The following is a 14,756-nucleotide window of genomic DNA, read 5'->3' as shown; positions in this document are numbered from 1 at the left end:
GCCGACCCACGCTGACTCCAGTCCGCCGAGGCCAATTGATTACATACCAGCAACACACCGCTTACTAACAGCCGGGGTGGAAGGCAAAATGCCCTGGCTAATCCTTCAAGGAAATCGCATTGGAAAGATTAGCTCAAAGTACTAACGACATACAGAAAGGACTTGAAAAGAGAGGATTGCAAATACTGCCTTAGACAACTGATTCAGGTCTTGGTATCCCCGCCGCCGTGCCCTCCAGTCTCGAAACCGGTACACACAAATGCCCTTATGCCAGTCTAAGTGGCACCTTCAAATGTCTTTCGCAAATACACGATCAAAAGAGAATTCATATCTGCCTTTGCAGCCTCCTCTATCCACTGCAAACCTACATGTAATTGCTTCTCAATCGAATAAATAGGTAGTTACTCAGATAGAACCCAGGCTTTCATTCGTTTCGGCACTGACTGGTAACCTGGCAATGAATACGTAGTAGCTTGTCGAAATCTCCAGTGTTTGTTTCTTTTGGACCGTAGATATCTTGCACTTGTAGTTGACTGAGTGTACATACATAAATAAACCCCCTGAGCCCCTGACCGCCTGACCCCTTGAGGCGTGGCCCGTGACCCCTGACTAAACATGAACGCATCAACAAGGGTGTCTCAACCTCATCTCAACAAAGCTTGCAACAATAACCTTCCCTACAACTTCCCCACGGTTAGGTAGATGACGCCACTTCCTTAACAAGGATATTGGCGGAAGCATCGGGCCCCATGAACAGCCCCATCATGCGGTCCGGCCCCGGGCGCTTCTCACCGTCGTGCTTGATGTCGTAACGCGAGACGAGACGCAGAAATATGAGCTTCAGCGCCTCCTGTGCAAGGAACCTCCCGGGGCACGCGTGCATGCCTGTGCCCCACGCAAGCGTGTCCTCCGAGACGGAGGCAAAGTGGAACTTGGCCGCGTCCGCGCCCGTACGCTTCTTCAGGTGGCGCTTGTAGTCGAATGTCTTGGGGTCTGGGTTGACGCCTGCGTCCATCCCGTATGGGTAGCGGGGGAAGGCGAGTTGGGAGAATTTGGGGATGTGCAGGCCGTCCTTGAATGTAAAGGGCTCAGCGGCCATACGCTCGATGGTTACTAAGCAGCGTCAGTAAGAGTAAAACATACCAAGAGCGAGGGGTTCCGAATTCGTCCCGAGATTAGGCAAGATTGTTTGCAGACATACTTTGTGTAAACGAGTGAACACGCAGGCTCTCCCTCATGAAGCTGTCGAGCACCCGCAGCTCGCCCAGGGCATGGCGCGTCCAGACAAAGTCAGCAGCCCGTCCGCTGACACGCAGAATCTCCTCTCTGATCTCGGCCATAGCGTCAGGATGGTCCAGCAAGTCAAACAGCATCCATAGTGCGGTCGAAGACGTGCTGTCAATGGCGGCCGTCATGATGACATAGATATTTTGTGCAAGGGCGTCGGGTGTCAACTTCTTTCCCCGGGCCCTAAACTCCTCCAACAGCCACTGTATCGCATCTTCGTGCTGCCGCTCATGGCGCTCTTTCTCTCCTCCGGTCTGTGGTGCTGTGTCGTCCAGCTCGGCAATACGAGCTTCAAGGACCGGCCGAAGGAGTTCGGCGCCCTCTCGCCGGTACTTCAAGACAGCGTGGACGGACGGCTCGATATACTTGGCCACCCACCGCAGCCAGTGGGGGTACTTGTGCCGGACCACCCCAGGTGCCTTGATGACAGAATTGATATAGTCGCGGGAGAGCGTGAGCCATCTGCCTTCGCACAGTTCGGGCCCAACCAGCACGCGTGTCGCAATCCGGGCGAAGCTTTGTGCGATCAGCTGGCGTGGGTTAATTAATGTCCAGTCTATCAGTTGAGCCGCGTCAGCAGTGGGCAAGACGGAAATGGAGACGCTGGAAAGACAAGGCACTTACCAGGACATGGCGGCATTTCCTTATCATATGCTTTGGCGACCATCTCCTGCATGGGTTGAATGAGCTTGTCTTATCACAGTACATGGTCAGTCGGCAGATCCCCTGATAAACGTTTCTAATGTTTGGGGGGGTGGATGAGCAGTACTGACTGAGGGCCTTATTCAAGTCCATCCTGGCGATGGTTTGTGCTTCTTCTGTCATCTCAGGGCCACAAATGTCTTTGATAACCGAAGCCTAGCAAAACATCATGATTAGAAAGCCATGCTGCCCGCATCCGTAAGCGAACTTCGAGTACCTTTTCCATGAACAATGGGAAGCTCAGTTTACTCTGTGGTGCATTCTTAACTTCTTCGAGATAGCGCAACGGCAGGATAGCGACCGGGCGCCTGGGATCTGATGCGTTGCGGATGGCAAAGGGCTGTCCGTCTTTCGTATACTAATTTTGATTGTGTCCCGTCAGAAGGAAGTGCGCTAACATCGTCATAAACATCCAGACGCACCTTCTCGTAGCCCCTGGCAAGAAGGCTCCCAGCTTCAGCGATGTACCTCGCCGCCGAATTGTCGCCCTCGAAAGCGAAGTATTCGATGTTGACCTTGGGAACATGTCTGGCCCGCCTCCAGATGGTGGCCAGTAGCCATGCTGCGGCGGTAGCAACGATCAAGATCAGAGTCGTCATCATTTCCTCTCTTCGCCTGCGCGTGGTGGGAGGAAAGTCGGTAGGCGAAAGGGACGAAAGAGGAGGAGCTTTATAAGGTTTCAAGAAGAGTGCGCGGCCCAGCAAAACGAACCAAGCGGCTCGCTCGGACACTGTGTGAGCTGCGATGCTGAAGGTAAGTTGGGGTCCAAATTCAAGCGGCGAGCGGTTGAATGCGTTGATAGCAGTTGCCTTGCCTGTTGGTGCTGTGGTGCCTGCAGTGCAACCTGAGTGAGTTTCCTGGCCATCGGCTGCGACTCTGGTCAAAACATAAGCGCAGGCTTGGCCCACAGCCACGTCATGATTTCATTGACTGTATCGTTCCCGTGTTAGCAGGGGTCTCGGAGACCGCAGCATTGAAGATCGCAGTATTGGATGTCCATGCACGTGTACCTATGTAAATACCTACCGTATACGAGTCCGTCGTATGAATACGTTACTACTTGCAAAGCTACTTCCTATTTAGTTAAATGCCTTCTACAGCCACACATCAAATGTTTACACACGGCCGCCGTAGTAACGGAAGCCACCATCCCAACAAACTTGAACCCGCCCGGCACCGATGGCAAGCTCACCGACAGTACCGATGTACCAACGGGTTTCCGCTAACACAACCAGTTCACTACCAAATACATACTCCATAGCCAATACATACGCTGTCAGGTTTCCTTTGAATCCCATGAGACCACCGACACCCGGCTAGAAAGTGTGAAGGGCTGGCCTTTATTGTTGGCTAGTGGCAGTGAGAGGATCATCGGTGTGATTAAAAGGCGTGTCACTCCGTGGCGTGGTCAAGGCGAGATCCTAAAATTCCTACCCTGGGTTCTAGGGATCGTTCGTCGAGAGGAAATAAGCGAGAATATTTGTGGTTTACCAGGGTCCAGATTCGCATTTTCGACCTCCAGAACAAACGATAGGTTTTTAGTCTTGGTTGTTATTCGAATGGTACGGTCATATCAACCATTTCTAGATAGACCCTTCTGAGCAGATGCAAAACGTTTGACTATGAGCAAATGGAAAAGCGAGCCCCTGAGCCCCTGAGCCCCTGAGCCCCTGAACCCCTGAATCTATGCGTAAACATGGCAAACGCTTCATGGACGAAGCTATCTTGCGTCACGCCCATGAGAAGCCCGCTGTGAAGCCGAAGTGTGCCGGATTCTTGACCTGGACACCGCATCACTGTACCTTCGGTTAATCTCGACCCCGGAACACCCAACGGGGAAGTCCTGCAACAATCTAACGGAGCACAACAACCCCAATAATCGATGCTTCAGACGCGGTCGGACGAAGGGATACATTAAAAGGGTCCAGTGGAAGGATGGAGTGACCAATGTCAAGCCGAGACGAAAGTTCATCTTCTCTTCGCAAACTGAATTCTCTAGGTACACCTAATCTCCTCCCCCACGCCTTGAAGATGCAGCAGCGGCAGCTCAACACCGGCCTCTACACAAAATAAGCTTTCTACCCCAAAAGTTTGAAACTTGTGTGTTTTTCAGCACAACAAGCAACATTGAAAGAAAGAAAAGGCCAGAAGGTGAGAGGTTAATGGCTCGTCAGGTTTGCAGGGATAGGCCCCTCGTACTCCGGGTTGCGGATGTTCTCAGTCAGGACAGTACCGTTGCTGAAGACGGTCCCGTTCCTCAAGATCTCGGGCTTGCCCACGTGCAGGGTCGGTGGCGGGTTGTCGATGGTCGTGCCGTTGGCAAAGATGATGCCGTTCCACGACGACACGAGCGGGTTATTGGGCTGCGGTGCCGCCTTGAAGGCGCTGGCGCGCCGCTTGGGCAGCAGCGGGGACCGCCGGGGGCTGATGTCGCAGTTCTCGCTGAGCATGTACAGGTTCAGGCCGATGGCGAGTGTGTACAGCTCGGCGCCCAGGTCTTCCCATCCCTGGTTGTTTTTGAGGAGCTGCCCGATGTAGTCGACCATGATGACGTTGGGGAACGTCGTGGGCGACATGTCGGGCACGCCGCGCCAGTAGAGCGCCGGGTTGGTCGGCAGCACGGCAATAGCCTGCACGCTGTAGACAAAGGTCGACGTGAATACGTCGGGCGTGCTGACCCACTGGGAAACGAGCACGTCGCTGCGCGCCTCCGCCCACCTGTTCACGTTAAACTCGGCCACGGCCTTGGTGTCCTCTTTGTTGGGCCAGCCGTCGGACCACGGGAGATCTCTACGGTCGTAAATGCCGTCCGACCGCGCCACTCGGTCCGCGGCGGCCATGTTGCTCAGGTGCGCCGTGTCGAGGAAGATGAACACGCACCCCTTGCCGCCGTTGGACGACATGAGACTGCCGACGGTCCGCTCGGCGAGAATCTTCCCGCCCAAGTCGGCACCGCCCTTGGTCGGGATGCCGCCGCAGCGGTTGTTGATTCTGCGCAGCTTGTCGAAGAACTCGTCCTTTTGCTTCGTCTCCCAGTAGATGGGGCCCAGGCTGGGCACGTTGCGGATACCGATGAGGTAGCGGAATTGTAGGATGATGACCTCGCCGGGGTTCTTGCTCGTGAAGTCGTTGATGTTGTCCACCACCTCGTCCAAGTGCTCGCCCGACTGCCCGATAGGTGCTGCGGCCCTTTCGTCGTTGATGTGTGTCGTCCAGAACTCGTAGTCATCGCAACACTTGGGCGCCACCTGGTGCACCGTCTGCACGCGCAGGTCGAGCCACCGCGCGCCCACCCGCAGCTGGTCATACGTGCTCAGCCCCTGCGTTTGCGTGTTGGGCGAGCTCGCCCCCGTCAGGATGGCCCCCGTGAGCTTGCTCATGCCCGAGTCGTGCGACCCCGGCATCACCACGTGCCGTAGGGGTCGGTCCTTGATGACCTCCTTGAGGGCGTTCATCCAGTTGCCCTCCCTAAAAGACAGCGATGTGATGAACCCGTAGTCGTTGCTGCCCGTGATGACCAGCGTCACCGGCGTCTCCTGCTCCGGCACCTTGTACTCGCGCTGGCCCTTGCCCATGCCGGTCAGGTCAAACACGACACGCCGCGGGTATGGGTCGGGGATGTGAGTCGTCACCCGCACCTGGAACTTCTTCCCCGTGTTCCCGATCCTGTAGTAGGCCTCGCCGTTGGTGTCGACCGGGTTCGCGTCTAGCCGTCCTGTCTTCTCGGCCATGTTCTGCCTGGACTTGCCGGGTGGGATCGAGTCCCAATCCCATCCGTCCATCTGGTATTGGTGAGTCGACTCGAGGATGAAGGGGTGTGGGGTCAGGTTGACGATGGTGATGTACCCGCGTGTCGACGTCGCCGCGTTCTTGGGCTCCATCAGGAACCAGCGCATGTACTCGCCCTCGCGCGAGGGCCGTGTGCTGCTGTAGGTCATGTCGTTCGGTGAGCACTTTTCGTCGTCCGGAATGCTGCCGCTGTTGCCGCCATCTCCTTCTCCATTCCCGCCCCCCGAGGGTAGCCCAGGAAGCCCGGGGTCGACGACGGGACCATCATCGCCACCGGGAGGGCAGCTGTTGAACCACGTCCACCCCTGGCCAGTCTTGGGGTTTACCTCTGTCATGTCGGCTCGCCCTTGGCCACCAAGGTTGGGAAAATGCAGGTTGGGCCCTGAGGAGGAGCCTTGATACTGCTTGCCTTTAGGATCCCACCAGAAAGAACTGCCCGAGATCTGCCTCTCTCCCATGTTGTACCACACATCCGTATCTCCATTGAACTTGTCAATCCACATGAAGTCTGGCCTGCCGTCTCCGTTGACATCGGCCCAGCGGTGGTTTGCACGGTCCTTGTCCACGCTGAACTTGATCTGATTCATCCACTGCAATCCACCCGGCTTGTTAAGCCATCCCGTCACTTGGCCGTTGGGCTCCAGACACAGGTAGTCGACCCGCTTGTCGCCGTCAATGTCGGCAAACTGCATCCCCAGGTCAAACACGCCAACTCCCCACCCCTGGGTGCACCCGGACTGCACCACCCTCGTCCGGGGACCGAAGGTATAGCTGTCGGACGCCTTGTCGTAGTAGGTGTGGATGACATCGAGGGCGCCGGTCGCCTTGTCGGTGATGATGACGTCGCAGAAGCCGTCGCCGTTCCAGTCGCCGAGGTGGATGGCCTTGCGCGGCACGCCCGCCAGATCCAGGACGACGCCCCGGTCGTACCAGCCGGCGTAGTCGGTGTTGGGGGGCGTGTTGACGTTTTGGAAGATGGTGATCTTGCTGTTGTGGTCGATGAAGACGTAATCGTCGTTGCCCGACCCGTTCATGTCGCACCAGCGGGCACCGTCGCCTTCATCGTGGGCAGATGTCAGATCCCGCTCAGTTCTAGAGTTCTAGCCTATTTCTTTTGGAGAAGGGGAAACAACTCACCCTTCTGATGTACTCCGCCGCCGCCGGTGTTCTTCCAGGCCCTCACCTCGTAATCACAGCGCCCGTCGACCATCGTCATGCACTGGATGCAGACATACTGACATGCAGATCCGTCCGTTAGCACAGTTTCGAAGCAGGTTAAACATGGGCGGCACCTACGTCATGTCTGCCGCTGTCGTAGAGTCTTGCAAAGCGAATCTGGGACCGAGCTCCGGCGTCGCCCATGCCGGCATGCGTAACGCCGACCGAGTCCCAGTACGGGATTAGGCCTTTGGTCTGGCCGCGTTGGTTGATGTATGTGGTGACCCTGCCCGCGTCATCCAGCCAGAGCCAGTCTGCGCGGAAGCTGTGAGGACGGAGGCAGTCAGCATAGCAAGGTTAGGTGGGGGGTCGGAAACAGGATCGTTCACTTACTCTCCGTTGATGTCAACCAGCTGGACACCGTCAATGTCGCCCATGCCCTTCCCGGTAAAGACAGGCTTGCCCTCGCCAAAGTCTTGCCAATATGCCGCCTTCTCCCCTACACCGCCGTTCCGCCAACAGTAGATGTCTCCATTGCCAGCCACGACGCAGTAGTCCAGTCGCCCGTCTCCGTCGATGTCTCCGAGCCGGACGTTGGTCTGCGCATATCCACCAGGCGCAGACCTGTAGAGGCCAACGTCTCTGAACTTCGGAGGCTTACCGCCGTCGTTGATGTGTACGTACCTGTGTTCACGAATGAGTTAGCTGTCGCAGAGTCCGTAAGACAATGAATGACAAGGTGGAAACGAAGGGCGTAACGTGCATGTTCCCTTCCGGCCCGATGCAGATGAAGTCGTCTAGTCCATCGTTGTTCTTTTGACAGAGAGGTTAGTTTCGGTGGCACACGCCCAACAGGAATAGGGGTTAGGGTGTAGAAAGGGGGTTAAAAGGGGGGTTTAACTCACCACATCCCCCCAACGGATGCCTCTCTGCTTACACGTCCCGCCAAGTGTAGGGATGAGCGTCTTATCACCAAACACGCCGCCGCCCAGGTTCTCGCGGTAGTAGATGGCGCCCTCGCCCTGGCTGAAGACCCAGTCGTCGCGCTCGCCGCCGCGGCCGGCGCCGTTGTCGACGAGCTGGGCGAACCACGCGGTGTCGTTGCCGGCGTAGAACCCGGAGTGGATGCGGCCCATAGCCTGTGAGCTGTGCCGGTACGGCCCGTCGTCGATGATGCGTGGCGACAGCGCTTTGAGCACCTGTGTCCGCCCCCGCGGGTCCGCGTTGCCGCTGCCAGATTCCTTGTCGCACCTCGTGTCTCCCCCGGCCGCGTCCGAGAAGGCCACGTCGTCGGTCGGCGCCGAGAGCCAACCCCGCTCCTCGGCCTGCTGCAACGCCTGGTGCCACTTGGCTGCCATCTTTTTGTAGCCGTAGTCGTTTGGGTGCTGATACCAAGGTTAGTTCATGTTGTTGCAAGGGAATAAAGGGAAGCTTGCTTGCTTTGCTTGCTTACAGTGGTATCAGCCAGGTCATCCGTGGTCATCCAGCCGTCAAAGTCGACCAGCACCAGACGTCTTCCCTGGCCCTGGAGCTCCGAGGCGAGTGCGCGGTACTGGTCGTTGATGGCGGCGACGTTTCCCGGGTTTGCCGTGTTGGGGATGAGGGTCGACAGCACGACGCACACGTCGGGCACCGTCGTGAAGATGTACTCGATCATGGCCCGCATACGGTCCCTGGTCGTCGACACGTAGTAGTTCTGCGTCGCGTCGTTGGTCCCCGCGTTGATGAGCACCACGTTGGGCTTGTAGAGCGGCACCACGATGCGCGCCCTGTTGTCGACCTCCTCGACGCGGTAGCCCGGCCAGCCCTCCACATCCTGGAGAAAAGAACGCATCAGCCGTCGCGTATTCACTGTGTGAGAAAGAGAAGGGAATAATAAAAGACAAACCCTATCATTCATCGTGCCGCCACCCCGGCTGCCCACCATGTTAACGTTCCAGCCATCGAACCGGAGCTGGTCACGCAGGTGTTTGCGGTATCCATTACCGTCTGACGAAGCCTGGCCCCATGTGATGGAGGCACCCAGGGGGAGAATGCGCAGGTAGAAGGTGCCGTCACGCGCAGACAAAGAAGCTGTGGAGTTCTTGTGACCATGGACGGGCAGGTAGGCGAAAGCGGCGGTGGTGTGACAAAGCATTAGGAGGCTTGCCAACCACCACCTGCTGGACGTTAGGGACGCCAAACTTGTTTTGAGGCCGTTCATGTCGTGTGTGCGGCAAATAAGATAAACAAGAATGATTTCACTCTGGGACAGTCTCAAGACTGGATGGGGATGCGAGTAAAACAGCTGTGTGTGTGTGTTGTGTCTTCCTCCCCTTATACCTGTCCCCTGCTACCTGCTTGGCTCATCGCCCCAAGGCCCAGTTCAGCCAGGAGGTATCAGTCGGTCGGTCTGGCAAGATTATTGCCGGTCCCGTCTGACCGCGGACCAACATGCCTTGACCTTGAGCCGCCCAACAGATGTGAACGCCGAGCCCCACGACGAGACTGAGCAGTGTGCCACCAATATCACATGCATCTAGTCACCAGCCTTGTGTATATCCCCGCAGTGACTCCGGGCACAAGGCCGAAGCATGCTCCCGGATGGCCACAGGAAGTGGGAATGAGCCAGGCGGCTAATCCGATACGTTGAACAGGGTGGCAGTGATATGCGGTTGGCTGAAGGCTGAAGAAGTTGAGGCAAGGCCGTTCGGGGCGGGCATCAACGGGGCCGGAGTTCCTCTTGTTGGTTCGGCCAGTTCACAAGCGAGTGCTCCTTGAATCTGTCGGCAATGGCTGTCTGAGAGGCCTAGAACGCCGCGGTCTTCAACACTTTTGCACCGGTGTTTTCCACCGATACCCGTGGTTAAAGTGTCAAGGCGACCAAATACCTCAAAAGGATTCAACATGAGACGATACCAGCCTTGGCCAACATTGAAGCTCACATCACGCCGCTAGCTGCCGCCGCCGTTACCATGGATCTTAGTCCGGGGCTGCCTGGCTGGGCCAGCTTCGGCCTTGATCCCCCCCCCCCCCCAAAAAAAACGAGAGAGCTCATCCTTCGTCCTACGTCCAACATGGCGACTGCTTTGAGAGTCGGATCCAGGCCTTTGTGGATACCACTAGCGCCAACGACCCGTAACGGCCCCCAAAGGCCATTGCGCAAGAGACCAAATATGTCTAGGTATTCACGGAAATCTCATATCCTGACACTGACAGTCAACACAGTGTGCCATATAGGTGGAGTTGTAATCTCGGTAGCATCAAGAGTATCACCAGGTCCAGACCGACGAGCCTGCCTTCGAGTTTCTGTGTCGCGGTGCCCCAACTTCAGTATTACTAGCAGGCTTCATGAAAGCGGGCTCGCTGCGAGTTTGCGACAGGGAGTCTTCTGACAGGCAGACAAAGACGTCGCGGTACATGTAGTCTCTGGTTACTTCTCTCGTAGTTCTCCTGGCAGACCCGACGTGATGGATGGATTCCGGAGTTGAAAATCCCTATTTTCTGAGGTAGTCTGGCCCGGTGACCGAAGTCCTCGGGCGAGGCGGGGACGGAGCCGAAGCCCGATCAGCCAGCCCACCATAAATGCATGCACATTTGGGACCAACATCCAATATTGGACGTTGCACTAGATCAGGTCGCAGCTGGTGCGGGTCTCGACTTACACGTGGGGGTGACAGGGGGTCTGGTTCCAGAGATGCATTCCATTCTTCTCACATTCTTCTCGGGGTTGCCCCATACGACAGGCCTCCCTGAGCCTGGACTGGGTTCCCACCTCACATTCCTGCGTCAGGTTGTATCCTCAACAAAGTCCCTGCATGAAAGCCATGCCCATGGAGACCGTGATAGCTGGTGTCGTGCCTAGCACTGTGAATGCTGCGAGCGCTCCCCTCTTGGCATTGGTTGACCGAAGGTTGTATTGGCTAAATTTCCAAGTGAAAGCAGCCTCCCTTTGGCCCGTGACCCGGGTTGCCAAGCACCTTGCAACTCGCCTCCGACCCTGGCCGCGCCGTGGTAGCAGCGCACCTTTATGCAGTTGGTTATGCAGTTGTGCGCTCCGCCCCCAGCCTAGCCTGTTACCGAATACGGGGCAGCGAGGGGAAAAGGCGAAGGTCGCCACCCCAAGCGAGCGAGCCTGGACCGCCTGCTGCCTTGTTCAACCACCTCATGTCCCGCAGACCTCTGCACCCAGTACACACAACCATCTTCCTAACATACACAAAACTGGCAAGCCGGTAGCCGCCATGTCGTCCAGCTCGTCGGCCGCCGCGACGGCGACGGCACTTCTCGCCTTCACCACGCCCTTCGTGGCACCGCCGGGCTGCCCCATCTTCAGAACCACCAGCGTCGACATATCCTCAGGCTCTACTAACGTCTTCGTCACAGTCCTCGTTGCAGACGACCCATCATGCATGCCCGATGGCTGGGACGATGTCGTCCCGGAGAGCCGGTTGGATTTCAACCCCGGCGTGTGCCCCAGTGGCTGGGTCTACCATGACATGGCCGCCGGCGACGCAACGGACACGTTCACGGCCTACTGCTGCGATCGGTGCGCCCCCCCTTACTTCTCTGATCCCTCCACCCCTTGCGCACATACTGACAATCGTACCTTATGTAGCGGCTACGATTTTTACTACTTTCCACATAGAACACTTGTCGACTCCAAGATCCCCCACGCGTGCGGCCGCTGGATCTCTGGGCTGAACTCGGACTCAGGCTCCGACGCCGCCGCTACCACCACCAGCGCCGACATTGCCAGCAGCACCCTCCTTGTTCACCATCGCTGGCGCCTCACCTGGTCCGCCTCCGATATCCCCAACCTTACCCCCCAGCCGCCTTCCTTCACCTCTGGCATACTGGTGCCGACGTGGATCCCTGGCGACGTTATCCCGCTTAGAAACCAGACTTACAACACCGGGCACGTCGACGACAGTTACAACTTCCTTGACGGATTCATGTGGTTCCCGGTCGTGGCCCTGCCCGTCATCGGCGCCCTCTTGGTCGGCTCGTGTATCTACTGCTGCGTGCGGAGGAACAAGTATAAGAAGAAGGAGAGGGCACGTCGGGCGGCTGCTGCTGCTGCTGCTGCCAGTGCCACAGCCGACGTAGAAGGGGCGCCGGACGCGAAGTGACATTCAAGCATGCACTCAGTCCGCCACGATAAAGGGAGATGGTTTTTTAATTCAAATTTTCAAGTTAGTGATCTGGTCTTGTGCTGATGTCCTTCAATCCTGCAACAGCAACATGCTTTAGTGTCACACTGGTAACAATCGTGGCTTCCCTTTCCCTGAACCCCTCAATCACCATTCTCAACTTAGCAACCTCCTTCTCCAAAGCCAGATTCCTTTCTTCTAAGTCGTGGATCTTTTCCTTCCCCTCTTTGTCTCGGGTGCTCTGTCTCTCAATGACGCTAGTTTTCATAGCCTTATCAATAGCTTCCATGATAGCCTCAGTTCCGACAGTCACAGGCATATCAGGCCGAAATGTCTCCACCCCTGACTCGGTCTGAAGCCGCGGCACTCCTAGGTGCTATGTCACAACACCTTTGCCGACTCCAGGAATATTGATACCACGAGATCTAGCAGCAGAGGTCCAGGACAACAGTGAAAGTTTGCTACGCATCCGTCGATGGGGATCGGGTGCCGAAAACTCAGCCAGAACGTTGACCAGGACGAGTGGCTGCTTTCTCGTCTGTCCCCAGCGCTGGCAAAAAAGTAGACAGGGCAAGTTGTACACGTAATTAGGTCTGCGGTTCTGCGCCGTACCTAGCTAGTCGCTACCGCGCATGGGAGGGCGATCTGCTGCAACGTGTGCAACTCCAACGCGACCATGTAGTGCTACCAGCTCCAACGAGCGCATCATTTTCTGGTGGTTGAGCCGCATTCGCGCATGTTCTACAAGGGTGGGATCGAGTTGAAAACTAGGTAGCGAACGTTCTGGCTGAACTAATCACCTAATTACGCAGAAACAAGGAGCGAGCACAACGGATTAGCACGTGCATCCAATCCTCCCCCCAATGCCCTCCTTTGCCGCCAAAGCCCTCAGCTGTTTTGCTTCCTGCAGCCTGCGACGTGCCAAAACGCTGCGGTAGTGGAAGGGGGCTGGTTCTCCGGCGGCAGCAGGCAACTTGGGCACTTCATGGATCCTGCACAGCCAGGCATATAGAGTACCACATTCGCGGCTGCCGGTTCCCTCCTCATCCGTGACCTGCGTTAGGGGTGAAGGATAAGAAATCCGGCCATAATGTTGGATTGCCCGGGCAATCAGGCAGATAGGGGAAGCATCCGAGAAGACCGGCGTGTGTCTCTGTCTTTCAAGTAACAGATGTCCGAAAAAATCGGGCGCCCTCCATTTTGCGGGCCGCGGAGTCGGCGCGGTCTCTGGAAGGAGCGTAGAGGTTGGGTTTAAGGAGGGCTTGTGTTGAGGAGTGTTGGGGACAAAACTGGCCGAGCTGAAACCCGCGTATGTCCGGTGTTCTGTGCGCTGCCCTATCGACAACGAATCACAAAATCCAGCCCCCAGCCAGGGACTAGGAAGATTGTGGAACATTACAGTTAATCAAAGAAGGCAACGAGCCGAGTAGAGGTAGAAAGTGAAACGTATGATTACAGGCCGGCAATTTAGCTGGATACCTTTACAGCCTTAAGTCCCCTTTCCCGTCTTATATAGGTACCTTTCTCCGTTTCATAATAGGTAACATAGACCCTGTAACCCCATCCTTATTGCTCGCCTGACGTGACTGATCATGCTAGTGTGTCACGAAGTACCCCCGAGACACAAAGTGCTTGGCGCCGCAGCTCCGATCACAGCCCCCAAATACGTAATCGACAAGGATAATGGGCAAAATGTTGATAGCCCCTCGAACCCAAGGATTTATTGACTCCTCGCCCGTTAGATACTCGTGAAGAGTCAAGGAAAATATCGACGCAAGGATGCGGGTAACAGGGGCAATACAGCCCAAGAGGGTACTGCCCGAGACGTGTGGCAAGACGAAGATTCGGAGTAGAATATTGAGGATCACGGTGTAGAGGAAGCAGCACCAAGCGACGAGTCGACGCTCGAGGGGGGTGCAACTGGCCGCGGGCAAAGCCTGGGGGACATCGTCTTTGTTTTGGGTATCCATGCTCAAGTGTAAGGGGTTGTGTGTTTTGCCCAGGGAAGGTTGAAAAGTAAATAGGTGGAAGAGAACTGCAATAGTAGGTGAGATGGGAAGAAGTTGAGTTCCTTGCCTAGTACTTAACTTAAGAATGAAATGGGCTGTGTATCTCGTATGTAGGCTGTGTGTCACTCCCATCGCTATACGCCACACATTTGAGCCACTAAAACCGCTTGCTTGGACGTAGGTGTTACCACCCAAGGCCGCAACGAATAACTATCGGGGAACCCGTTCGAGGAAGATCAGCGTTGACAGGATTCTCTCTGCCGGCCTCCACTGCAACCTCCACCAACCAGGTTGCAGCTGGCGCGTGGGACGACGATCCAGAGCCATGCCAAGGTTTGACAGCCGACGTCATGTCATCCTTTCGATGTAGACAATCCAGTGAGCCAAAGTAAAATAACATACCTAAAGAAGGAGGCAAGGTAAACATAGAGAATTTTGTCGGCGTTGTCAACCACGGCCCTCACACTAAATGCCATGATTTGTTGTCCATCCGACCGGGTCTTGGTATATTAGGGCGGTTCAATACATATTGACATTTCTGGGCCCAAGGGCCTTCTCTAGTCCAAGTCTAGTAGAAGCGGATGCTACCGACATACGAATATCCTGGATGGTTTCGAATTTGCTTGTGGCCGCCAAACGATGCCAGGTGCCACTGGCTAAGTTCTCTATTCTCCTTCAT

General features: G+C 56.2%; 4 protein-coding genes across 4 annotated transcripts; 1 reads left to right on the top strand and 3 right to left on the bottom strand.

Annotated features, from left to right (window-relative positions):
* Window positions 1-415: 415 nt before the first annotated feature.
* On the bottom strand, window positions 416-2,907 carry F5144DRAFT_559663 (cytochrome P450). Its single transcript, XM_066788157.1, has 6 exons — window positions 2,412-2,907; window positions 2,207-2,347; window positions 2,061-2,145; window positions 1,912-1,980; window positions 1,202-1,843; window positions 416-1,113 (listed from the first exon to the last, which is right to left on the bottom strand). The coding sequence occupies exons 1-6, from the start codon at window positions 2,589-2,591 to the stop codon at window positions 695-697; spliced, it is 1,536 nt and encodes a 511-aa protein (XP_066645770.1). The 5' UTR covers window positions 2,592-2,907; the 3' UTR covers window positions 416-694.
* A 1,036-nt stretch (window positions 2,908-3,943) lies between these two features.
* F5144DRAFT_559659 (uncharacterized protein) lies at window positions 3,944-9,252 on the bottom strand. The gene is made up of 8 exons (XM_066788156.1): window positions 8,825-9,252; window positions 8,390-8,752; window positions 7,842-8,321; window positions 7,700-7,749; window positions 7,330-7,620; window positions 7,075-7,261; window positions 6,916-7,012; window positions 3,944-6,835 (listed from the first exon to the last, which is right to left on the bottom strand). Exons 1-8 carry the CDS (start codon window positions 9,137-9,139, stop codon window positions 4,149-4,151), a joined length of 4,470 nt encoding a protein of 1,489 aa, XP_066645769.1. The 5' UTR covers window positions 9,140-9,252; the 3' UTR covers window positions 3,944-4,148.
* Window positions 9,253-11,159: 1,907 nt separating this feature from the next.
* On the top strand, window positions 11,160-12,047 carry F5144DRAFT_484367 (uncharacterized protein; the record flags this gene model as incomplete). Its single annotated transcript, XM_066785437.1, has 2 exons — window positions 11,160-11,464; window positions 11,534-12,047. 2 exons carry the CDS (start codon window positions 11,160-11,162, stop codon window positions 12,045-12,047), a joined length of 819 nt encoding a protein of 272 aa, XP_066645768.1.
* Window positions 12,048-13,563: 1,516 nt separating this feature from the next.
* Window positions 13,564-14,244, bottom strand: F5144DRAFT_88214 (uncharacterized protein). Its single transcript, XM_066793518.1, has one exon. It carries the CDS (start codon window positions 14,207-14,209, stop codon window positions 13,664-13,666), a length of 546 nt encoding a protein of 181 aa, XP_066645767.1. The 5' UTR covers window positions 14,210-14,244; the 3' UTR covers window positions 13,564-13,663.
* Between the last annotated feature and the right edge of the window lie 512 nt (window positions 14,245-14,756).

The sequence above is a fragment of the Chaetomium tenue genome (assembly GCF_020726465.1).
Source record: "Chaetomium tenue strain MPI-SDFR-AT-0079 chromosome Unknown F5144scaffold_2, whole genome shotgun sequence".
Taxonomy (NCBI): domain Eukaryota; kingdom Fungi; phylum Ascomycota; class Sordariomycetes; order Sordariales; family Chaetomiaceae; genus Chaetomium; species Chaetomium tenue.
This window is presented reverse-complemented; position numbering and strand designations above follow the sequence as displayed.

Coding starts and splice junctions, on each gene's coding strand:
- F5144DRAFT_559659 (XM_066788156.1), bottom strand. CDS start 9,139: ATGAACGGCCTCAAAACAAGTTTGGCGTCCCTAACGTCCAGCAGGTGG. Junction 7,750..7,841: donor GCATCCGTTGGGGGGATGTG/GTGAGTTAAACC, acceptor CTCTGTCAAAAG/AACAACGATGGACTAGACGA. Junction 7,621..7,699: donor ATCGGGCCGGAAGGGAACAT/GCACGTTACGCC, acceptor TCGTGAACACAG/GTACGTACACATCAACGACG.
- F5144DRAFT_559663 (XM_066788157.1), bottom strand. CDS start 2,591: ATGATGACGACTCTGATCTTGATCGTTGCTACCGCCGCAGCATGGCTA. Junction 2,348..2,411: donor TTGCCAGGGGCTACGAGAAG/GTGCGTCTGGAT, acceptor AATCAAAATTAG/TATACGAAAGACGGACAGCC. Junction 2,146..2,206: donor TCCCATTGTTCATGGAAAAG/GTACTCGAAGTT, acceptor ATGTTTTGCTAG/GCTTCGGTTATCAAAGACAT.
- F5144DRAFT_88214 (XM_066793518.1), bottom strand. CDS start 14,209: ATGGGAGTGACACACAGCCTACATACGAGATACACAGCCCATTTCATT.